The following is a 24,568-nucleotide window of genomic DNA, read 5'->3' as shown; positions in this document are numbered from 1 at the left end:
TCTCTCTCTCTCTCTCTCTCTCTCTCTCTCTCTCTCTCTCTCTCTCTCTCTCTCTCTCTCCTCACTGTCTCTCTCTGTCTCTCTGTCCCTCTCTGTCTCTGTCTCTCTGTCCCTCTCTGTCTGTGTCTCTCTCTCCCTCTCCCTCCCGTTTCCCCTCCTCCAACCCCTCTGCCTAAATGGTGAGATGTAATGGATAGAGATGCCACCACAGGGCAGAGGAGACCTGGATCCAAGGCCTGCCACAATATTTCCCAGCTATATGATCACGTGAGTCGCTTGGCTCCTCGGGCCCTGAGCAACCTGCCTGGCCGTGCTGTATTAAGCCCAGACCAGTTCTTGGATGGAGAAAGCTCTCACCATGAGTCTCCCACTATAGATGCACCAGCCCTTCCTTTATTCAGGTAAATATAGTGAATACAGGGGTGATTTTTTTTCTTATTCATATTCTATCTCACCCTTCCCTCATGCGAAGTGAACATAAGTTGAAGAGTGGGCATACCTGTATGAGATGCTGTAGCGTCCATTACTGATCAATGTGTTGTGTTCGGGGCCCTTCCAAATGATTGAAGCTTTGGGGCGACCACAAACTCTACATCGAAGAACAATGGTCTCTCCTGTCTCACATGTTACCTCACTCAATGGTATTATAAATTCTGGGGGAACTGAAAGGGAAAATGAAAAAATTAATTTCCAGTTCTTCCGTGTTCTTCTTAGGATCTCCCCAAAAGGAAAGAATGAGGATTTTGAGTTAAAATTGCTCTGGAATCCCTAAGTTCCAAAAAAGAAAACATCCCTTTAGGGTTTAACCCAATGGGTTCAAAATTCTCTTCCCGCCAATCACTAGGAATACTAGAAACCAAAAATGTAACTTACCATCATAAATGTAGTTGGGATTAAGAAGCTGAAACAGAAACAGAAAACAAAAAACTAATTACAATCCAAAGGGTGAATTATGGTAAGGATCCCTAGTTTCAGTTCCAAAAATAGAATTATTTCCTAAGGATATTAAAAAGGAGTAATTTTACCTAGAAATAAAAATCTTTTTTATTAATTCTTAACACAGTGTGGAATCATCATGGCCTAGGGTTGGTCTTTAAAGAGTTGTTGCCTCACCTCAAGCAGAAAAGTGATGCTTAAACTTGGTATGCTTTTCCTTTTTAAGTAAAGAGTTTCTTTTCTACAGTGTTGTACAGTATAAATTGTTCTTCTTAGTCTACTCACTCCACTCTGCAACAGCTGATATAACTCTTCTCTGAAAGTGTCTTTTTCATGATTTCTTATGGCAAAACAATCTTCTGTTTTACACATTGGCCATAACATGGACCCATTTGGTAAATGGTTCCAGTAGTCAACTACCTAAGGCAGATGTAAGACACTGAAAGGGAGGGAAAACTCTCAGTGGAGTCAGGGAGTAGGTCTAGATAGCTGTTACTTCCATGTCCTCTACCTCCTTTTGTGGAGATTTGTGGGGGGTGGGGATGGGGGGGGGGAGGGAGGAGCATGGTTCTTTAAATCCCAAGTTCTTCCTACACCATTGTAATAGATGAGTCTTTAGTGAATCCAGAAAATTTGGTGGTAGCTGATGATCATCCATCAGACAGATGCTTTGTTATATAATTTATAGGTGTAAAAAACTGTATTATTTTGAAATTTTGTAATGTTTTCATTTGTGATTAGAAGTCATCTTGCATTATTTTGTGCTGAAAAAAATCCTTATTATGAAATTAAATGACCAGAACTTAATTTTCCACAGATAATGCCTTCAACTGCATGCTCCCCAAACAAGCTATAACTTGGGTATTCATTTCATATTTATTTAAAATATAATTCGAAACTAAGTGCAGTTCTATTACATTCATGAATCCTAATTAAACAGTTGAAATTTCACAATCACATGACAAAAGGAAATAAAGAATTATGAAAAGAAAGGCCAAGGGGCAGCTGGGTAGCTGTCAGGCCTAGACGGGAGGTCCTAGGTTCAAATCCGGCCTCAGACACTTCCCAGCTGTGTGACCCTGGGCAAGTCACTTGACCCCCATTGCCCACCCTTACCACTCTTCCACCAAGGAGCCAATACACAGAAGCTAAGGGTTAAAAAAAAAAAAAACAACAAAACAAAACAAAAAGAAAAGCCAGCAAACTATTTAATCCCAAAATGCCATGGAAGGGCTTGGGCAACACTATTGGCAAAGCTTAAGGAATAGGAAAGAGGAGAGAAAAAAAGGTAGAGAGAGAAGGAAGGGAATGGAGAGTTTGGAAGGGGGAAAGAGAGATAAAGGGGAATAAAAGAAGGAGGTAAGTAGTAGACTGGAAATTATGATACAGGCTGAAGTTCTGGGATATAATAACATCCAATGAAAAGGGGAACAGGGCATGGTTACTACAAATGCAATTAGTTTAGCAGCGACATTTTCTTGGCTATCCTTTGCTTGGTGCTTGACTAATCTCTGCTGAGCATGCTTTCGGAAGAACACTCAGAACTTTCAGAAAATACTTTCACTGACCTTCACAGAAACTTTGTTGGTAAGTCCTTCTCGTGATTTGCGGTAACCATTTTCTAATTTGCCTTCCCTTTTGCCGTCTTTATCTTTTTTCTCAGATTTTTTCCTTAAACGGAGTGCTGTGTGCCAAGATGTTGACTTCCTAGAAGAAAATAGAATGTTCTGTTAAATATTGTGCCTTTTAGAAAATGTTCTGCAAAGAATCATTGGAAGAAAATTAATTTGACTGACAGGAAATATTGCAGAAGAAAAATATTTAGTTGATCCTTATGAAGAGCTAAGCAAAAATCACTAATTTAAATTCTCCTCTGCCTTAGAAACAACTAAATCATAAGAACTCAACATCACCATGTCTTATATCCAAAAGACTTAAATGGTAGAAGTTCAAATTTTAAGTTCTGAGATATAAAAAGGCCTAAGAACAGGGATTATTTTCCCTTTGAGAAAATAAAAATAATGGGATTCTTGCATATGATCATAGACTGAGAAAGCTATGCTGAGTGAATTAAAAAGATAAAGCTGCTCCTGGAAACCTAGGAATGTTGTTGGGAAATAGAGCAAACTTCTTTTTGAAAATGGCAAGATTTAGGGTTTAAGAGCTCTTCCCAAACCCCTAAATGGACATAATTATACTAGATACCACTGAGAGCCAGTTGAGGAGCCCCAACTGCATGGGAGCATAACTGCATTTAGTTAGCAATTTAATTGCAATGAATACTGTAGAAACAAATCAGTTTTAAAGTCTGTTCATCTAATCTCCTGGAAGCTGGTTGCTTTTTCCTCTTTAAAGATCCCTTTATGCTTGGAATTTATGGGACCAACCAGGGGATTCCATTTAGCCAATTTTTTTACAACAGCAAAGTATATCTCAGAGCAATTCAGGAGAGAAAGAAGTTTTATTACTGCTGTAATGAAGCCAGAAACCAAGCTCCATTTTGTTTAAATTATGTTCATTGCAAATGATAGATTTCCAATTTTTTAATTATTGAGATTTACTAAGAAGGTTGATTTTCAGAGATAAATAACAGACCCAGTTTCCTTACTGGGATCACACATCAAACAACTCCTCTTTGGACTTAGGAGTTCCACGATCTTGGAACGTGCATTAACATTTTTAGGTTGAATAAACATCCTTTAGGATAAAATACAAACTGTTTGCTATTCCTCATGTATGTTATGCCCTCTCTTATCTCTGTGCAAGCTGCTGCTCATACCTGGAACGCACTCTCTCCTCACCTGGGTCTGCCTTTCAGAAGCCCTAGGTGCCTTCGAGTCTCAGCTCCAGTGCATCCTCCTAGCAGTAAAAGGCCTCTTTTGATCCCCTCCCCAAAGATGTTATTCTGTATGGGTTTGGTATTAACTTATCTTCATTGGTGCTGTTTCTCCCAAAGAGAAAGTCAGGCTGTTTTGTTTTTATCTCTAAATCCTAGCCACCCACATATTGTCTGGCACACGGTAGAGGCTTAATCAATGCTTGTTGCATGAATCAGGGCTGTGACTTAAACCTTTTGTTTCATGAACTGAAAAATCTATGCACTTCTAACTATACAATAACGATTTCCTGGTAGTTAGATGAATTTCAGGGACAAGAAGCCACCTGAGAGGCAGGGTACACTATTTTGGAGTTACAGACATCAAATTAGAAACTGGAACAGGATCTGTATGAATTGTGTGATCAAAGACAGATCATTTAGCTTGCCTCAGCCCCAATTTCCTCATCTATAAGATGAATATTACAATATTTGCATTCCCAGCTCTGCACTGTTCTTCTGAGGGAAGTACTTCACGAATATGAAAGTGCTATATAAATGGAAATTATTATCATCTCTGCAGAGACTAGATTATATGTCACAATTAGAATTGTCCCTTGTACTACGTAACGTAGTTTGTACCGTTAGTTAATCTCACTGGCCTCGTGTGCCCTTACTTCTCCTTCCCTCCTGCCACGCTTTTGCCACCCTCCAGCTCCTTTTATGAAATCAAGAGAGATGCTCACTTCATGGTGCCATCAGGGTTCTCTATGATGACTGCACTGGTATGCCCCAGGACATAGCCGGGAATCCAGCCCTCTGCTGCGGGGCATTGGTCAGTGGCGGCTCGGAACACCAAAAACATGTTCTGTTGATTGCTGGCTAGAATTTGCACGACCTCTCCTTGATAGACATTGATCTCATCCTCCTTCACTGCCGTGTAATCGTGTGTCACCAGCATGGTGGAGATATTGCTACTGCTGCTACTTTCACTCTATGAGGGGACAGGGGACAAAACGTAATGCTGACAATGATGAAATCGGTAGTTAGTCCGCACCGTGGCCACACGACCCAGAGTTACACACAAGATATACAGAGAAAGAGTAGAGTCTTGGCTTTTCCTTCAGACCTCCTTTAGGCCATCTCAATCATCTTTTTCAACAACGCCAGCAACAACAACAAAATCCACATGGCTCTAGAACGGTGTTTAAGAAGCTTTAAAAAAAAATGGTTTCCATTACTAAGCTTTTGTTCATTCTGAAAGATTTATGGATGCCACAGGCTTATCTTCCTTTTGTTCTCTGACAGAACATCTTTCTTCCAGACTGATGTTGGAAAGCTAAGGATAACATAATTTTAAGGAACTTCAGTAGTACAAACATGATTTGTGATTTGTGTGTGTGTGTGTGTGTGTGTGTGTGTGTGTGTGTGTGTGTGTGTGTGATTTTAAAAAAATGAGTATTTGATATATATTTTTTTGTAATATAAAGGTTGTCTTACGGGTTTGAGTACTATGAAGGTATCTAAACATAAGAGCAGTTCCAAGAAAGTACATTATGGGCACTAGCTGTGAAATGCTATCTATACATTTAAAAATATTTTTCTGTGTCTATTTCTGAGCAAACTAAAATATACAGCATCTGGAAATCCAACTGCCTGCCATTTTGCTTTCATGTAAAGCTGCAGTAAGGTTTGTGGTCATCCTAATATGCTCCCGGAGCCCCACCATCCAGTGTGTGCCCTGGTAGTAGTATCTGTGTCATGTAGCATGGCAGAGGCCCGGTTTGGTCACACGGCATGTGGGCTGGCAGCCAGTGCTACAGAAGAATTTACATTTCAGGCACTCGCTAGCTTAGATGTAAGATACCGAAAACATTACGGTGAATCCTTTCCCCTACCATGTACCTTTTCCCTTTTTTTCTCTCTAAAAAAGAAGGGCCATGGTAGGAGAAAAAGGCCATTATGTTTTTGATGGGGAACATATATTTTTATATATACACATACACAAAAATATAAAAAAAAACTTTGTAAAAATTGGGGTCGGGAAAGGACACTCAAGTAAAGCCACCTTCATTCTTCAGCCATTCAGATGTTTGCCAATAATCACGTTCTTGAGGTTCTCACAGAAACTGTGTTCATGTGTCTGTGCTACATGGTTCTTCTGCCCCAGATTTTATTTTTTTCAAACCCTTACCTTCCATCTCAGAATCAATACTGTGTATTGGTTCCAAGGTAGAAGAGCGTTAAGGGCTAGGCAATGGGGGTTAAGTGACTTGCCCAGGGTCACAGAGCTTGCAAGTGTCTGGGGCTAAATTTGAATTCCTGATTTCCCATCTCTAGGTCTGGCTCTCAATCCACTGAGCCACCCAGTTGCCCGCTCTGCCCCAGATTCTACAGTGGAATGGATAGAATTTTCTAAGTGGAAGAAGGGAACAGAAAATGTCTATCCTTTTCCACCCTTTTGCTGGGCAAATATACTTCTTGTATGAGGGGCAAGAGGGTTGGACTTGGGTCAAGACAGACCTTGACTCAATCCTGCCTGCAAAATTTCCTAGCTGTGTGACTGTGAGGAAGTCACTTAGTCTTTCTCAGACTCAGTTTCCTCATCATCCATAAAATGATGCACCTAGAATTCACTCTACCTATGGAAGTGAGAGCAAATGGAATGATGCATGTAAAGTGCTTTGTAAGCCTTAAGTAGTATATAAATTTCAGTTGTTATTCTTATTAGTATAGAAGGGAGGAAGAAAAAGAAACTTGTGGCTCTTAAAAAGTAATGCAGGAGCAGTTAAGTGGCTTGGTGGATAGAGAGTCAGGCCTGGAGAAGGGAGGTCCTGGGTTCAAATCTGGCCTCAGACACTATACTATGTGACCCAGGGTAAATCACTTAACCCCATTGCCTACCCCTTACTGCTCATCTGCCTTGGAATGGATACATAGTATTGATTCTAAGACAGAAGGTAAAGTTAAAAAAAAAATAATGCAAATATACCATGACAGAAACTTTCCCCATCTTCCATGTAACGACGTAGTACCCTTCAACAATTGTGGAAATTTCTTATTTGCACAAGCCAACACATTCTCTTCTGTCCTCTTCCTAATGCCTCCCACTGATCCACTGGGCAGAAGGCTCGGGGGTGTTTCTAGGATGCACAACTGGTGCCAGTTTTTATTTAATGTAAGTATATCATAGGTACTTGTGTTTACTGCATGCTTAAGAAAAGGGGGTATTAGGAAGATGCGAATTCTTCATATTTTGACCAAGTGATGTACTGTAGCATCATACCTAGTCTTTTGAGGGGGTTTCTTTGTGTGTGTTAGATTATATGGCTACTGAGATACCTTCAAACTCCAAATTCGGTGACACAGATTTTAAGACATATTTTATTCCCGCAGGAGTCATTTGGGAGAAAACACTGGACAAAATAAAGATAAGGTTGAATGGGCCCAGAGTCATTTCTTCTGTTAGCCTGTCCCCCTCCTCTAATAGAACAAGGTTTTTGTGTGGGTTATTTTTCTTTTTCAGGAACTGGGGCCATTGTTCAGGCACTGGATTTTAAAAAATGTTCATCTGTAAAACTATTCATTTGGATCTGCTAGAAAATTACTACAAACAACATTCCCAAAATGTGTAAGCTAGTATCATTTCTCCCTCCTAATTCAAATATAGCACTGAAGGAATTTTGCATCATTTGCAATACCAGACTTCAGGCTGCTATAAGTTCTCTCATTGATCAAATGGTCTCCTACTCTGAAATTATTGAAATCCCTGCCACTCCTCTATCTATTCTAATGTGTTTTAATGAATGAAGATTTAAAATCCCTACCTCGAAGGCTGAACTGGAAAACATGACATAACTCACCTAGGGTATTATGAAAGTTTCCCACATGTGTCTAAAGGATTGCTAAACACCTAAAAATAGCCATTTGAGACTACTTTTATTATATTCAACCACCAGTGTGTAGTACTTTGTCTAAGAGTATGGGTAGAGATTAATCAGTGTATTGAGAACAAATAGAAATGGCAAAGATGTGTTCTAATTTGGGGCTTTGGGACATTACTTATAAATTTAATTTACTTATAGCTGCTTTTGGCCTTCATTAATGATAGAATTGCAAATGATGGAATGTTAAGAGTTGGAAAAGACCTCAGAAACTTAGCTAATCCTATCTCCTTTTTAGAGTTGAGAAAATGAATTTAAGATGGATCAAGTAATTTGCTACAGTGACACAGAGATTTAATGTTAGAACTTGAATTAGAACCCAGGTCTCCTGATTGCGCTCAAAGTCCTTTCCACTACATCATGTTATTTAAATGTGTTCAACCACTATAATTAACTTAAGTGTTGTTGGAATTTCCTCTAAAAAAACTTTTTTTTTTTAGAAAAATGTTCTAGGCAAAAATATAACAAGTCTAATTCAATTACAGCGAAAATATGTAAGACACTGTATTCATACATTTTTTGTTGTGCTTTTTAAAAAATGGAATGATGGAATAACTTTATAATTGTAAAACTAAACTAAACTGAATTTTCTTTAAAAAGACTCACCTTTTATTTACACTTTTTTTTAGCGGCACAGTGCTCAAGCATAATTTTTAAGCAAGCGTATAACGATAGTATAATGAAGTAGTAAAATATTTGGAAGTGTAATGAAGTTAAAAGACCTGGGTTCAAATCCAGCTCTTATACTTGCTAGCTTGTATGATCTTCAGAAAGTTGTCTCACCAGTCTTCACCTTCATTTTCTAATCTATTTTGACACTTATCAAAAAAAGTATTAACTACTATAGATTTTTGTAGCATGTTTGTTTTTTAGGTATTTGTGTACACAGATAGACACACATATGTACAGATACACATAAATATCTCTACATATGCATACCTATAAACAACAATACATGTCTCTATACACACACACACACACTCTGTGTGTGTGTGTGTGTGTGTGTGTGTGTGTGTGTGTGGTGAAGAGACCAATATTGACGTTAGAGATTAACTCTTGTTTTATCCCTGTTTTAGACATTTTCCCTAGCAAATTGCTTAAATAATGAGAAGTGATTAATCAAACTCCCAGGCTACTTGATGAAAGTTAAGTGGGAAGGACTCAGGGCTAAGGAGAAAAAAAGTTATTTTCAACCCTGATGGTTAAATGAAAGAACATTTCAAAGTTGATGCACACTATGATATATAAGAAATCAGCAGGAAAATAAATTGTTTCAGGTTTTCAAGATTTGGTAAAGGAATCTGAGGTACTTTCCTCAAACTCTCTCCTCATTAATGAGGCCTTCCCTAGGTCTAAACTGATGGGTAGGAAGTCTTAGCTCCAAATAAACTCTATTTGGTAATTGCCATTTCTCTTGGCATATCCTTATGAGAAATTGCAGAAAATAGTAGCAGACAAAGCTAAAAATGAAGTTCCTCCTCCCCTGCCCATATAGCACTGATCTGTATAAGTTTGTATAATTTCTGTATTAATATGAGCCATTTGACATGTAGTTCAGTGATTCTTAGCATGTAAATTCCTAAAAAGAAGGAACTGTGTGGGAGAGATCGGTCTGAGTAAGCTTGGAAAGAATCTAACTATCACCAACAAATAAATGATGTACCATTTGGTTGGAGGTTGTCTTTTTCATCCTCTAAAAATTGATAATATATTACTCTGAAAAATCCTTCTTTAACATTTTTTTTTAAGATATTGAGAAAGTGTCAAAGTTAGACTGAGTTAGGCTAAGTGCTAATCCCTGTCTACTTTCCTAAGGATGTAATTTAAGAGTAGGACCAGGCAATCCACTTTAATTACAAGTCTATATAACAATTACAAGCACACCTTGCAAGCCTGGACAATTCATCTCACCTTTTCCATCATTCTGAATCTGTGTGATAGGAAGACTACCTACCCATTTAACAGGTTCAAATAAAAATTACTGTATGAAGCATCTTTAAATTTTTTTTTAAAGGGTATTAAAGCTAAATAATTACTGCTATTTTCAAAATTAAAAAAAAGATTAACAGAGAATAAGACTACATTGCAATATAACAAGGACCAGCTTCTTAAATCTTTTTGACCAGTTCAATTTAAAAATTGGATTAAATGATATTCTTTAAAGAAAAAAAATGAGATCAAGTTAATCCAAATGAATCCTTTACAGAAGACCAGAAGGAAAAGAGAATACATGCAAAGCAAGATTGATATTTTTCCCCAGGTAGAAACACTTTTTAAAAAGGAAACATACATAAGAGATTTTAAAGGAAATCAGATCATCTAATCATTAAAAGAGTTCTTTCAAGTGCATGCTTTTAGAAAATGTTACAGGCTAGGTGATCAGTCACTGAAACTAGGAAGGAGCTGTGCAGAAGAGTAAGGAAACCAAAAAAATAAAGGAAAAAACTCCCACACCAACTGACCAATCAACTGACCAACCGACCAGCTTGCAAACACAACACTGAAGTGAGGGGTGAACAAGGACTTCAAGGCACCAGAACACTCCTCTCACATAGGAATGGGTGCTGCCACCAGGCAACCGGCTGGGCGGGCGAGTGGGCCCTAGAATTGTCCCAGGCCCCCTGGTGGTAGCTGCTGTTTCCCTGGGGTGTGGGGGAGGGGGAAGTCCCCCAGTCTCTTGATAATCCTGCTTTGCCCCCTCCCCCTATCAAAATATGCAGATGGTTGACATCTCCAGATGCCCTCAAACAGTCTCTCTCTCTTCTGGAGTGAAACTTTGGGTGGAGAAAATATTTCCACTTGATAGATTATTTTTTTGGCACCACCCGTTTGGTCTGAGTTTACTTTGTTCTGAGTTGTGAGTTGGATGTTTTCTTGAGTTTTTGTTTTTAAAAAATTCTCTCAGCAGAAGAGTAAAAAAAAAAAAAATGCTGCAACGTCAGTGGGGCCGAAGGGAGCAAAAACCAAGCAGAGTAGCAAGTGTGCAGGACAGGTCTCCTTTAGAGAGGGGAGCAACGAGGGCAAAACGACTCCCCTCCCCTCAAAAACAAAAAAAGCGTGAGGAGGGAGGCCGAGGGCGCCCCGGCTGGAGCCGCGAGCCTCAGTGAGGGGTCTGCCTGGTCTAGGAGGAGACGGAAAGAGAGCAGCGAGGGAGCAGTTAGTAGAAGTCAGAGCGCGTGACGACGCTTTCAGCAGAGGCGGCAGTCACGCCTACGGTTAGGAGCGGCTCTGTGTGTGGCTGTGTGCGCATACATGCGGGCCGGCTCCACGTATCCGCACACAGGGCACACACAGAAGCGTGCCGGGCACGGGAGGATCTCAGAGCGAGCCAGGAGTTAGTACGAAGGAGAGTGACGGGAACGCGGGAAGGTTTAGAAGAGCTCGCAGGACAGAGGCGCTCCGCGCTCTTACCCCGTTACTCTGGGTGGAGTGCACTGACTGCTCGCTGGCCGAGGAGCACGTGCTCATGCGGTCTGTGTCCTTGCTGTGTGACGAGTGCCGGTGGACCTGCCTCTGGAGGGAGTCGCCGTCCCCCGGGAAAGTGAAGGAGCCGGGGCGGCTGGCGGGAGACGCGGGGATGGAGCTCCAGAAGGAGCCCCCCTTCTGCAGGGGGCTGCTGGGGGGGAACAGCTCCTTGCCCACGGCCGAGAGAGGAGAGTTCAGCGGGGAGATGGCTCCGGGCCGCGGCTTCCCCAGCGTCAGGGATCCCAGGCCGCTCCTCGGGCGGCCGTCCTCGGCGCTCCCTCGGGCCTCCCTGGGGCCTGCGTCCTGGCCGGGGCCGCCGACGTTCCCGGGCGTCTTGCGGGGACTCTCGAGGACTCTCATCTTGGGGATTCTCTGGGCTTCTCTGTCGGGGCCCTCGGGCTCTCCGCCGGGAGGAGGCCTGTTTGGCTGGCCGAGGCCAGGCTCTAAGGAGGCGCTGCTGGGAGGTGGCAGGGAAGGACTGGGAATGGACGTACCTGACATCTTGTCTGCCTCTGCCTGGGCTGAGGCTGCAGAGGAGACCAGGACTGGGGAGTGGTGTCTGACGGGCTGCGGGATCCGCGACGGCCTGCTGCGGCTCGAGCTGGGGACTCCGCTGCAGCCGCTGGGGCCGCCGCCGCCTCCGCTGTGGTTGCTGCTGCTGGGCCCGGGGCTGCCGCCCCCGCCGCCCCCGCCGCCGCCGCTGTGGTTCCTCTGATACTCAATTGGTGAAGTCAAGGCTGGGGGAAGCGGGAGAGAAAGACAAGAAGCGTGAGCACAGGACGGGCAGGCCAACCACGACAACTTCTTAGCGCACAGACGGAAGAAAAAGGGAAAAGTCCTGGGCACGGCTAGCCCAGAGGACAGGCCCCGGGCCTGCAGCCGGGGAGACCCGGCTCAACACGCCTGACTTAGCCACGGGAAGAATACAAAGATGAACAACAGCAGCTAAAATGCATATGGAGAAAAATGAAAAATGAAAAAGAAAAATGAAAAATGAAATAGAATGCATAAAGTGTACAAAAAGCTTGACAATTATTATCTCATTTGATCCTTTCAACAACCCTGGGAAGAAGGTATTATTATAATCCCCATTTTACAGATGAGGGAACTAAGGCAAACAGAGGGTCAAGTGACTTGCACAGGATCATGTAGCTAAAATTTGGGCAAGTCATTTAACCTCTGTTCATCTCATTTTCCTCAACTGTCAGAAAGGGATATTAGTGGCACCTATGTTGCAGAGTTGTGAGGATCCGATGAGGTGAAATTTAAAAGCGCTTAGCACAGGGTCCAGCAGAAGGTGGATGTCATATAGACGCTTCTCCTTCTCCTATCTGCATGAAGCAGAAAAACAAGATCCTCAGGCTGTAAAATTTCCTATGTAAAAAAACCAGGTTAATGGTCCAATACATGCATGGGTAACAATTAGATTTCAATGTGCAAGAAATGCCAAGGGAAATAAAGAAGAGGATGCTGGAGGAGTGAAGTTTCAAGGGGAGCAGTTCAGCGCGTCACTTTTGTACCTCTGCTCAGAGAAAAAAAGCTACACCCGACTGAAGCAACAGGAAGGGTTGACATACAATCGCTGCAAAAAGAAGGGCCATGAGAAACTGTGATTCTCCAAAGACTGTTGTCACAGTGAACTGACGCCACTTTTTCAAATATATCCTTTAAAAGTGACCATTTGAAAACAAAACAAGACAAAACAAAACGGATCGTGGTCTAATTAACCTTTGTAGAGTCTTCATGATGTTGGCAAAATTAAGTACTGTTCTACTCATTTGGCAAGTGGAACAAAAATGAGTCACTGAGAAGAATCTGCACCCAGGGCCCTCAGTGAGCAGGGATGGATGCTGACAGCCAGCTTCGCTCCTTCCTTCTCTGTTTAAACACACTACACAGCCGCTTCTAAGAAAACACCTGCGACGTGTGAGAGATGCCAACTGAGAGTCTGAATGGCAAGAGGCTGGGATGCTACCTGGGTGGGAACTTGCTCCACTGTGCAGACTGCCACCCATTTTGTAAATTATCGCCTACCCTTTGAGAGTTGAATGGCCGTGACCTGCTTTTCTAGTAAGAAACAGAGGCTGAATTGGAATCCAAGTCTCTTTGATGCCTGAGTGTAGCATTCCAGCAACTACTTCACCAATCTAAAAAAGTCCTGGAGAGCTACTGCTTTAGAGAAAAGTGGTGAGCAAGAACATTCCCCAGACAGGGCAGTGACTATTATATTATGTAAGAGTCTGCACCTGGTACATTTCGCTGCTTTTAAAATATCTTTTCAGCTTTTATCCTGTTAACAAGATGCCCAACAGCCAGGCCCATAAATGTTTGCAAATGTGGTAGCAATTCTTTCTTTTATAGAGGAGATAGTTGAGGGTCTAAAAACCAGAAGCCATACAGCTATAATTCTATGATCTCCTAAATACTACTCACTAAGCATTTCCCTTTAATGCTATCACTCTGAGAGAATAGATAGGTCAAAAACACATTTATAGAACTTTTTCTCATTTACATCCTAATGAGCCAAAGTGAATTCTAAATACATTTCACCAATCCCCTGAGATATGGCACTATAAAGAATTTTTGTCATTTAGTCATGTCATGTCTGATTCTTTGAGAGTCCATTTGAGTTTTTTTGTTTTTGTTTTTTGCAAAGATATTGGAGTGGTTTTTCATTTCCTTCTCCAGCTCATTTTATTGATGAGGAAACTGAGACCAATAGGGTAAAGAGATTTGTCTGGCTAATAAGTTTCTAGGGGCAGATTTGAACTCAAGTCTTCCTGAATCCAGGCCTGGGGTTCTATCCTCTGTGCCACCTAGGTGTCCTCTATAAAGAATGCTTCTAACCATAACTGCAAAAGAACTTTAGAAGAGAATGATCAGAGATCAACAGCCTGTGACAGGATACTTGTGTTAACACAGATCTTATGACAAATGCCAAGAGATTGCTTTTTAGTAAAAGATGCTAAATGACCTTTATATTCTGCTGAGTGATTATTTATCCCACTTTCACATAGGATGCACAGTGTGGAGGTGGTGCTATAATAATAGCGAATGCTTAAAACAGCTCTGTTAGTTTGGGGTGTATTCACAGAACACAGGCACAAAATGTTCTGCCAATCAATCATCTTCCAAGCTGTAGGCTTAAGACAAAACAGTTTAGAAAGGCCTTCTGTCTATGTTCTTCAAAGATGACTCAGGAAAAAGGACAATTGGAGCCTGCTGCAAGGCAAGAGAAGTTAGTTATAACTGTAGGTCACAGAGTCAATAGCCAAAGCAATTATTCCTAAAGCAGGGCCATGCTAGCTTTTTATAGAACTTATTTTCTTTCTAGCTGTTTTGTAATTCTTCCATGATAACTCATTCCATAAGACTGACAATACTGGCTCTTGTTTCTTAGCAGAGGGTGGAGGTGTGGGTTGGAAACACAGTTTAGTGGTTGGAATGCAAAACTCTCTGGTTCCATTTCGAAATCTGTAAATATTCTCCACTCCCACCCCCACCTCCCCATCATGGATTTCAGCCAGTTTTCCTTTATTTCCTTTAAACGTTCCTACACCTAGCAACAAAGGGAATATTCCCTCTATTACAGTGCTATCACAAGGTTTTATAGAATTATCAAACAGTATTTTTCATTAGAAATGGAAACCCAATGAACAATTTTATTGTACTTTAAGTATCTGACCAATTGAAAATTAGGATGGAAAAGTTCACAGTGAAAGAGACATCAGAAAGAAGGAAATGAGATGTGTTTTGGAGAGCGGGAATGGAGAAAGATACGGTCATGTCAAAGGAGCAAATGTAATTAAATGCTTTACCATTTAAAAAGTTGCGCTGGTTTTCCAAAATTTGGTTAATTTCATGGATCCATGTTTGCCGGACCCCTGGACTGGAGGAATGTAAAACAAAGGTCTCCACGACATCCCCGGCTCTTGATGTCAGTGCAAATTTACAAGGATCATTGTCTACATTTTCCTCCAAGCAAAGACAACTCACCTACAAGAAAACGGTTTGTTACAAATTAATTCTAGTAGGAAAGAGATCATTGCTTGTATTTCAAGAATATTTTAAATAGAGGTCAAATGTGAAGTACTCCTTTTATTGTTGAGTCACAATCTAATATTTTGTGAGCTTCAAAGTATTTACCATTGCCATAGACTGAGATTTTGTTTTATTTTTTAAGGTGGTTGGGGAAGGAATCAGTCATTTCATCTGTAGAGGGAACATCTTCCGCTGATACAGACCAGTAACTCTTTTTCAACTTAAGAGTCTTGCATACTTGCATAAGCAACAAAATATTGTTACCTGCCCAGTTCATGAAGCCAACACGGTTTAAAGGTGGGACCTGAACCCCAGGTCTTCCTGACTCTAAGACTAGCTTGCTGTTCAATATGCCACAAAGGCTCTCTGAAACCAAGACATGGTTTAACTACAACTTGATTAGTGGCTCAGGTAAATGTACCAGAAATGTTATTGTAGGGCATATATACAGAACAGCACGGAGATGACGGTCTCACCATGCTTGGCTTTGGTCGGGTTGTGTCTGCACTGCTACATTCAAACTTAGGTACCATATGCCAAAGGCAGACTGATTGAAGAAATTAAGGATTTTTATTCTAAAGTAGAGAAGACATGGGGAAACTTTGATGTTTTCTTCATATGTTTAAAGGACTGTTATGTAGAAGGATTAGACTTATTCGGGTTGATCCTATTGGATCAAGATCCTAGTGGGCTGAGTGAGGATGAATGGTTGGAATGTATTAGGCAGGGAGATTTTGTCCCAGTGTAAGAATATCTTAATAATTATAACTAAAGGAAAACAGAATATGTTGTCTCATAAAGAGAATACTGAATTTTTTCTAGCTTAAGGCTGAATCACCAGTTGTTTGGGATGTTGAAGAGGATATTCATGTAATAGGTAGGGGGCTGGACTAGCCCACTTCCAAATTTCTAAGTTCATGGGATCATAGATTTAGAACTGGAAAGGACCTAAGAAGACATTGGGTTCAAGCTCCTATTTTATGGATAGGAAATTGAGACCAAGAATGGTTAAGGGACTTGTATTGGGTCACATAGCTAGTGTATAAAGAAGAATGTGAACCCAAGTCTTTTTGATTTAAAATCCAACACTATCCACTAGGTCATGTTGCCTTTCTTTTACTGTTCTGGGATTCAGTGAATCTATGAAAGTCAGAGAATAGGAAAAACAAATAAACAAAACCCTAACATGCAAGCATACATTACCTTAATGCTATTCTTAAACAAGAATCCTGGCATGGAGAAACCTTTCTTTTTGTCAAGTGGCTCACTGAATATAACGATTTGCTCAAAGAGAAAAACACGTCTCTCTTTGCAGCGAGGCAGGAGGCCTGCATCCTGGTCTGTGACCAAGAATGTGTCCTGTAGAAGCAGCTTACCCTGGGCTACAATTTTACCCTGAAACAAGAAAGTACCAAGTTAAGATTTTGTAAAGTTTGGTTTTGATTAGATTTTCTCAAACCAAAACAATGTTTCTTTTCTATTGGTGACAAAAATTAATTTACAAATCTTTTTTAAAAAAGCATAATTCTCAAAATTAAAGTGGCTACTACTCCAAAAAAGAACTGTCCTCAAAATCCATGTGAACCTGGGTCTACATCACTACTTTTCTCCACAAGAGAAATTCATGATACAAAAACTCCTAACACACAGAATTCTTGAGAAATGCAAATAAATACTTATTCTTCTATAGCAAAACACCAGTTCAGAGTTTTTTCTCTTGAGAACTTATCTCCTTACTTGAAGGAAGAGAATTTTAAAAAACCAACCAACCACCAGTGGCAAGCAATTTAAGTTCTCTGAGAATCCCAGGGTAGAGAAGGAGTTGGTTGGTTGAATTGCCTTGAGAGAAATTTTTAGGACTTAAGATAAGTCTAGAGTCCTACAGCTCTGCCTTAAAGAACAATTGCAGTTTACCCTAAAAGGGACTATTTAGCATATGTCCTGGATAGTTGCATGATACTGGGCATTAAATACTAGGGATTAAAAATATAGTGCTGCAACAGTAGAGGGCTCCAGATGTCATTTGCCCATTTAGAAGAGGGATGGTACCAAAATAGACTATGAGCTCTAAGGAAGAGACTCTCTTCTGACATTCTTTATACCAGATACAAAGCACTTAATAAATGCTTACAGAGGGAGCAGCTGGGTGGCTCAGTGGATTGAAAGCCAGGCCTAGAGACAGGAGGTCCTAGGTTCAAATCTGGCCTTGAACACTTCCTAGTTGTGTGACTCTGGGCAAGTCACTTAAACCCCTTACCACTCTTCTGCCTTGGAACCAATACACAGTATTGACTCCAGGAAGGAAGGTAAGGGCTTAAAAACTAAATAAACAAATGCTTACAGAACAACTCACAATATCAAACGAGTAGAAGAGAAGTCAAAAGAAAAGGGTAAAAGTAAGGTCAAAGAATGGAAGCCCTGAATAAAAAATCAGCTTTGGGAATATGGCACTAATCTAAGGCAAAAGAAAAGTTACAGAAATCAGAGATGTAGTTTTTAGATAAATATCTGTATTACATCAAATCCTTGGAGGCGACCAACATTCATCATGTCGTTGCACCGCTTTGGTACTATACACATGACTTCTACAGCTCTCTGTTGGGAGAGAAAAAAACCAAAAGTTGATTTTGGGGGTGGGGAAGGAGAGGAAAGTGTCATAAACAATGAATAATTTAATATTCAGTAAATAAAGAATAATTAAAATTCAAACCAAGAGTCATTCCCTTATCCACCCTCCCACTCCTAAACCTTTACCCAAGTATGCAAGAGTCAAGTAGCAACACTAGAACAATTCAATTAATGATGGAAAAAATACCAGACAGTCCATAAACTAATTTGTGTGCTGAGAGGAAAGGAAACCTAAAAGAAAAACCCAGAAGAAAAAAAGGCATACCTCTAACTCTGTTGTGTCCAAACTAGCTTTTTTGGAGTATTTGAGGAAATCCTGTAAGGCAAATGCATAATGGATTTAGAGAATTAGTGTCTCCGGTTAAAAGTGGACATCATTGCCATCATCTTCATCATTGCTAGCATTTATATGGTATTTACATGCCAGGTATTGTGCCAGACTCTTACAGATATTATCTTATTTGACCTCCACAATGTGGGGATGGATGCTATTATTATTCCAATTTTCCAGTTGAGGAAACTGAGGCAAGAGATTAAGTAATCTGCCCAAAGTCATACATCCAGTAATTGTCTAATGCCAAATCTGAACCCGAGTCTTCCCCATTCTAGGACCACCACCCCATGGACTGCATCCCCATGATGCCTGAAATGAAGTTTGTTCTTTCTGCGCTTGAAAAGTATTAAAATGAGAGCCGACAACAGAGCAATGTGCTTATTTTTGCCCCAAATGACTGCGTGTTCCTCATGACAGCTGTATCTCCCATTTAGCTAAGTTCCAAATGCCACAGCATAAGGATATGGAAAGAAAATTTCTCTGTACTCTCCTTTCACTGTGTGGGTCTCTATAATATTACTCTCATTCATACTTTGGATTTTAAAGTAATCAAAGTTTACCAACAGAAAGGAAATGGCAAGAGTTAGAAGCTGTCAAACACTCTAAAAGTTAGTAGCAAGAAGATGAAGAAACAATAGATTTAAGAGAGGCAGAATAACACCGTATAGTTTGTGTAGTTGTTTGCATGCTGTTTCCCTCATTAGAATGTGGGCTCCCTGAGGGCAGTGATCAGTTTTTGCCTTCTTTGTATCCCAAGTGGTTGGCACAGTGTTTGACACATAGAATAAATGCTCAAAAGTGCTTTTTTGGCTACAGATAGTTTGCTAAGAAAATAAAAACATAAGGTCTCATTTTGAGATTTCCTTCCTTCCTCCCTTCTTTGGGTTCATTGGGTATAATGTTGGACATGGGATACAGGGAAATCTAAGGCAAAATCCTACTTTACTTAGCTGTTTGACCCTGGGCAAACCACTGAACTTCTCTCAGCCTCAATAGTTTCATTTATTAAGAGGGGATAAAAATAGCACTTGTGTTCATAGGGTTGTTGTAAGAATCAAATGTGATAACATCTGTAAAGTGCTTTGTAAATGTCCAGTTGCTCTATAAATACTAGTTATTATTCATTCATTTTTGAAGAAAAAAAATCCCCCCAAACATTTCTGTTCCCAATGCTGTCCACTATCTTCCCAAATGAGTTCTTAAAACCCTTTGGACTTCCTTATAAGGACATCTAATGTGACCTCACCTTCAGTAACAGCTGGTATTTCATAATTCTCTGCACTGGTTTTATTAGTAGATCTGTGAGTTGCAGTCTATGGCCCAGTCGTTGTTTTAAATCCTATAGTTAAAAAAAAACAACAGCAAACAAACAGAAAGGGATTTGAGTTAAATATGATTTTTAGTGTCCTTTCCTACCTTAGTACTCATTAAAGTCAGAAAGGTCAATTTCAAAACAGGCAATAAATTTAATTTTCAAGGATCTGAAGACCCACTGTCTGCTCCCACATAAATTTCTTAGTGAACCCCTTTTAATTCTGCTAGTGCAATTTTAACTTATCTGAATCTTCCAATTTTCTTACTTTTCAATTTCTGAAGCTGTTTCAAATGATTCACTTAGACTTACTTAATTGAATTTTTTGTAGCAAATTTCTCTTTTGCTGGATGTGAGCCAGTTTTATCTGAATTCTAAGTTGGAAAGTTTGCTATTCTGAGTTCATGGTACGATCGAAAGCCTTAAGCTAAAGACTGACTGTGTTTCAATTTTGCATTTCTAAATCAAGCATTGAGGTTGATGTTTACATTTGGTTCCCTTGTTATGAGAATGTCAGGTGCTGTATTCCTAACACTTGGTCTTCTGAGGTTTAACTAAATCTTTGGTAAGGAAAACACTAATTAGTTTTGGAACATAAATGTATTCAAAGGCCCACACTTCTGTCTATTTGGTGTGACTTACCTCAAAAAATGTATCAATGTATTCTGAGACAATGTGCTCAGACTTTGGTTTATTTTGGCAATAAACTATGTACATGTGCAACCGTCTTTCCTGTGAAATGAAATGTAAATAAAAGAAAATGAGTCAGTTTAAAAGGGCAAGAGTTTCAGGTGGAATGTTAACATTTTAAAATGAAATGATTTTAAAAATGAGATTTTGTATTGAGAGAACACTAGAGATATTTCTGATGTACAAATAAGCTAGCTCAGGGTCTGGCACACAGTAGGCACTTAATAAATGTTTACAATGTATTTTGATGGATTATACCATGTAATGTGATAGCACTTCTCTCCACATTTTGGTTCAAGTGTTGGATTTCATTTTCTTCTAGAAATACCACAGTATTGATTTATATATAAAGTCCTTGGGGCACCATGAGACTAAATAAATTGTTGGATGCCATAAGTCACATTAGTGGGATGGGAGTCTCTTCTGAAGGGCAATACAGGCAAAAACCTGCCCCCCCCCCCAGCCTCCTAAAAGAGTGTTCATAACTTCTGAACTTTCGAAAAATATGACTCTGTATCCTGAAAAATTGGAGAATGGAGAAGATAAGTCAGAGAACAAGTAAATAAGCCCCAAGGCAGAAACAAGAACATTTTCCCATGGTTCAATCATAAACTAGATGACATGTGTGAACAGCTAAATTTAATTTTAATGCTTTCCACATGTTTCTCTTCTGAAGATCTAGTGTGATGCTCAACCCTGCTATTTCCCATTAGCTATATACTCTCTGTCTAATTAATGAGATTCCTAGGAAGATCTCTTTCAAAATATCATAGAATGTTTTATAGAAGAAAGCATGTACTTAAGTCCCAAGAAACGAAAATTTCATTTCCCTTAGTCACATAACTCTGCAGTCACCTTAGAAGCAGAAATGGCCAGAGATATTACAATTTACCAGGTGAGAAAACTGATAATCAACTTGATCATTTGGGTTACTGAAGGGGAAAAGGTTAAATAAAAGAAAATGATGAATAATCGGTCAGGCATTTGTATTTGGTATTTGAAGACAATCAAAAACATCAAAATAAGACATCTTATTGGATTCACATCTTCTTCCTGGTTTAAGTGAGATCTTGAGCCAAGCTAGTTAAGGACCCAGTTGGGAGTAGACAATCTACAATAGTGATTCTTAATTTTTTTTACTCATCGCACAGTATTTCTTGCCAAGAGACATTGTAGGACCCTGAAAGTTTAATTTGGCAACACAATGGGAGTTTAGAGACTCACAAATGTGTAGATTTCCTGGAAAATGAAGGCAGAGGTTAATTTTTTTTTTAACTCTTTGCTTGTTCAAGATCTATGTTTTGAGGTTATTGTTTACATGTAATGGATGAGTTTTGTTTATTTTGGGGAACATTGTTCTTAGCATATTATTGATGCTGGCTAAGTAAAATTTATATTAAACAAAGGCATCTATGAGTTTTTTATTTGTCTACAATAATGTGATACCCTAATTTTTGCAGCATACACAGAGAAACTTGTGGCATGTGAACTATTGACTCTATGAACTGCTGTCCTTGAACAGAAATAATATACTTTTGGGTAACTGCTAATTGATTGCAATGACAGCTCAGTGGCAAATTTATATTTCATTTAAAAATGATTACGGGGCAGCCGGGTAGCTCAGTGGATTGAGAGCCAGGCCTAGAGACAGGAAGTCCTGGGTTAAAATCTGGCCTCAGACACTTCCTAGCTGTGTGACCCTGGGCAAGTCACTTAACCCCCATGGCCTAGCCCTTACCACTCTTCTGTCTTAGAATCAAAACACGGTATTTGTTCTAAGGCAGAAGGTAAGGGCTTTAAAATAAACAAACAAATAAATCAATAAAAAATTATTATGAACAATAGTAAACATCAATATAATAAATTTAACTTTGCAAATACTTGTGTTAAATAAGTGAATCTCAACAAACTAAACTCATATTGTTCATTTTGATTTGATTTTTTAAAATATGTCTTTTTATTTCCTACTTGCACTTGCCACTAATTTATTAATATGACTAAACATTTCTTATATTACTTGAATGGAATAATGAAAATCAACAGAAAAATGTTACTTACATGCTTAACAAAAAGGGATCCTAGTTTTTCTGGATCTTCAAGGCACTTTTCCAATTCTCCCAAAAAGAAGCTGAAACAGAGGAAAACTATGCTTATTGACTTGTTCTGCCCAAATAAGGACATTACAATGGCTCACTGGTATAGAATTGAAAGGAACCTTATTAGACATCAAGTCCAACATCCTCATTTTACTAGTAAGGAAACAAGGGACAGGTGAAGTAAAGTCACCCAGATAATAAAAGGCAGAGCCAGAATTTCAATTCAGATTGTCTAACTCCAAATTCAAGATTTTTTCCAAGACATAATGCACTTGAGAAAGGTGAAGCTGGTGGAGGTGAAAGGCTTTGCTCAGGGGTCACTTAACTAATAAGTTATCTGTGGTTTGATTCAAAACTGGTCTTTAATTTCAATTCTAGCCCTCTATGTACTATGTCAAGCTACCGTTCCAATTTTCTGCTTTCCCATTCACCTTATCTAACTGCACCTTTTGGTGATTATTTTTTAAATCACCTGCTTTTGCCAAGAACAAGAGGAGCCAATGTAAAAATGGCATGAGTGCTTTTGTTGTTGTTGTTGAGTCATTTCAGTCATGTCCAACTTGTGACCCAGTTTTGGGATTTTTCTTGGCAAAGATCTTTGAGTGGTTTACCATTTTTTTTTCTCCAGCTCATTTTACAGATGAGGAACTGAGGCAAACAGGGTTAAATGACCTGTCTAGGGTTACACAGCTAGTAAGTGTTTAAGGCTATATTTGAACTTAGGAAGCTGAGTCTTCCTGATTCCAATTGAGTGTTTACTGCCCCACCATCAAGTGCATAGTATGTAGAAAATATTTTCCTTAGCTATAATGGTGATAAAGAGAATTAAGTGGCCTAAGAAAGAAAAACAGAAATTACGAGGAAACATTTTTAAACTTCTTACCTATATTTTGTAGAGATCAATTGAATAGAATCACTTCTCTAAATTTTTTCTTTAAAAAAAAAAAAGTTTTACTGATACCTGTCTTTTTTCTTTTAGAGGCAGGTAACCACATAGTTGACTGACATTTTTATAAAAGAGAAACCACAGAATTACAAAATTTCTTCTTTGGAAAAGACTTCTAGTTTCTGCTACAATATAGTTGACAAGTTTCTGCTTTAAGACCTTAAGCCCCAGGAAGCTCAGAAGCATACTGAGGCAGTCATTGCACTTCTGAATATCAATCATTATTAGCAATCACTGTTATACTGCACTCCTGTAAGTCCTATCTACTGGTCCCAGGCTTGGCTGCCAGGGTGAAACTGAACCACTCGAATACTTCTTCCACATGACAGCCTTTCAGATACATAAAGATAATTATCATGTTCTCTCCTAAGCCTTTTCTTCTCCAGGGTAAACATCTCCAAGTCTTTCAATCAGGGTTCCAGAACAAATGTCAGCTCTAGGAACACAATTTAAAGAAGTATTTCCATATGTCTAAAGAATTTTTCTTCCATTGGTAACTTTAAAAAGGATCAAGCCAGATACCAACTGATATGAAAGACTAAGTCAATGTGATATACATTAAGGCAATCAGTTTTCAAATTCAAAGAATATTTCCAATTTAAGGTTAAAATTAAGTTAAGTCACAGTAACTGACTAGCTTTAGGACTTTTAATTTAATTTGTATTTCTTTCAAAGTGATGGCTATGACATAGGATTTTTAAAAAACATTCCTTTATAAAATAATTTTTTTTTACTTTAAGAATTTTTTGTTTTAGTATTTTACAATAGTAACTCAGTTATTACCCGCTATGAGACTTTTAAGGTAAAAAGTGCTTTATACACATTATTTTGAGTGAGCTTCACTAGGTTATTATCTCATTTTATAGCAGAGATTCAGAAATCAAGTAGATCACAGTTATTAAACTACTAAGTCTTAGAGGCAGGATTTAAATATCTGACATTATTAAATAATCATAGGATTTACTCTTATAATGCATTATAGTTTACAAATCACTGTCCTGAAAAAAACCAAAATCTTAAGGGTTTGAAAGTACAAATATTATAAATTCCATTTTATACATGGGGAAACAGGCTGAAGGAGCTTAGAGAATCTGTCCTAGGGCCCATAGCTGGCAAGGTCTTCTGTCTCCAAGTTTACTACTCTTCTCACTATATTATGACGTTAATCAGCATACTCTCAGGCCAGTGAGACCTATAAGCAGCTATGGAAGGTGGAAACATGCATATGTGAACACAGCAGGCTTTGAATCAAGCCTAATCAATAAACGTAAGTTTTCTCCTTGTTAATTGTCTTTAGAGTTCTCTTTGGCTTGACTTTCTTTTCCTTTCTCTCCTGTGACTTTAATCAAGGCAGGTGCTCT

At 39.3% G+C, this 24,568-nt stretch overlaps 1 protein-coding gene across 1 annotated transcript in view; it reads right to left on the bottom strand.

Moving 5' to 3' along the window:
• TRIO (trio Rho guanine nucleotide exchange factor) overlaps positions 1-24,568 on the bottom strand; it is a 515,315-nt gene that overhangs the window by 9,820 nt on the left and 480,927 nt on the right. Inside the window, exons 41-52 of the mRNA XM_044665522.1 lie at positions 22,224-22,293; positions 20,118-20,207; positions 19,410-19,502; positions 18,095-18,145; positions 17,719-17,796; positions 16,405-16,596; positions 14,979-15,156; positions 11,107-11,897; positions 4,498-4,745; positions 2,505-2,643; positions 874-901; positions 500-662 (exon numbers count right to left, since the gene is read on the bottom strand). Coding sequence (XP_044521457.1) covers positions 500-662; positions 874-901; positions 2,505-2,643; positions 4,498-4,745; positions 11,107-11,897; positions 14,979-15,156; positions 16,405-16,596; positions 17,719-17,796; positions 18,095-18,145; positions 19,410-19,502; positions 20,118-20,207; positions 22,224-22,293 — 2,121 coding nt within the window. The remainder of the gene's footprint in view (positions 1-499; positions 663-873; positions 902-2,504; positions 2,644-4,497; positions 4,746-11,106; positions 11,898-14,978; positions 15,157-16,404; positions 16,597-17,718; positions 17,797-18,094; positions 18,146-19,409; positions 19,503-20,117; positions 20,208-22,223; positions 22,294-24,568) is intronic.

Source organism: Gracilinanus agilis, chromosome 1, assembly GCF_016433145.1.
Source record: "Gracilinanus agilis isolate LMUSP501 chromosome 1, AgileGrace, whole genome shotgun sequence".
Taxonomy (NCBI): Eukaryota; Metazoa; Chordata; class Mammalia; order Didelphimorphia; family Didelphidae; genus Gracilinanus; species Gracilinanus agilis.
The sequence above is the reverse complement of the archived record's forward strand: the minus strand, read 5'-3'. Positions and strand labels throughout refer to the sequence as shown.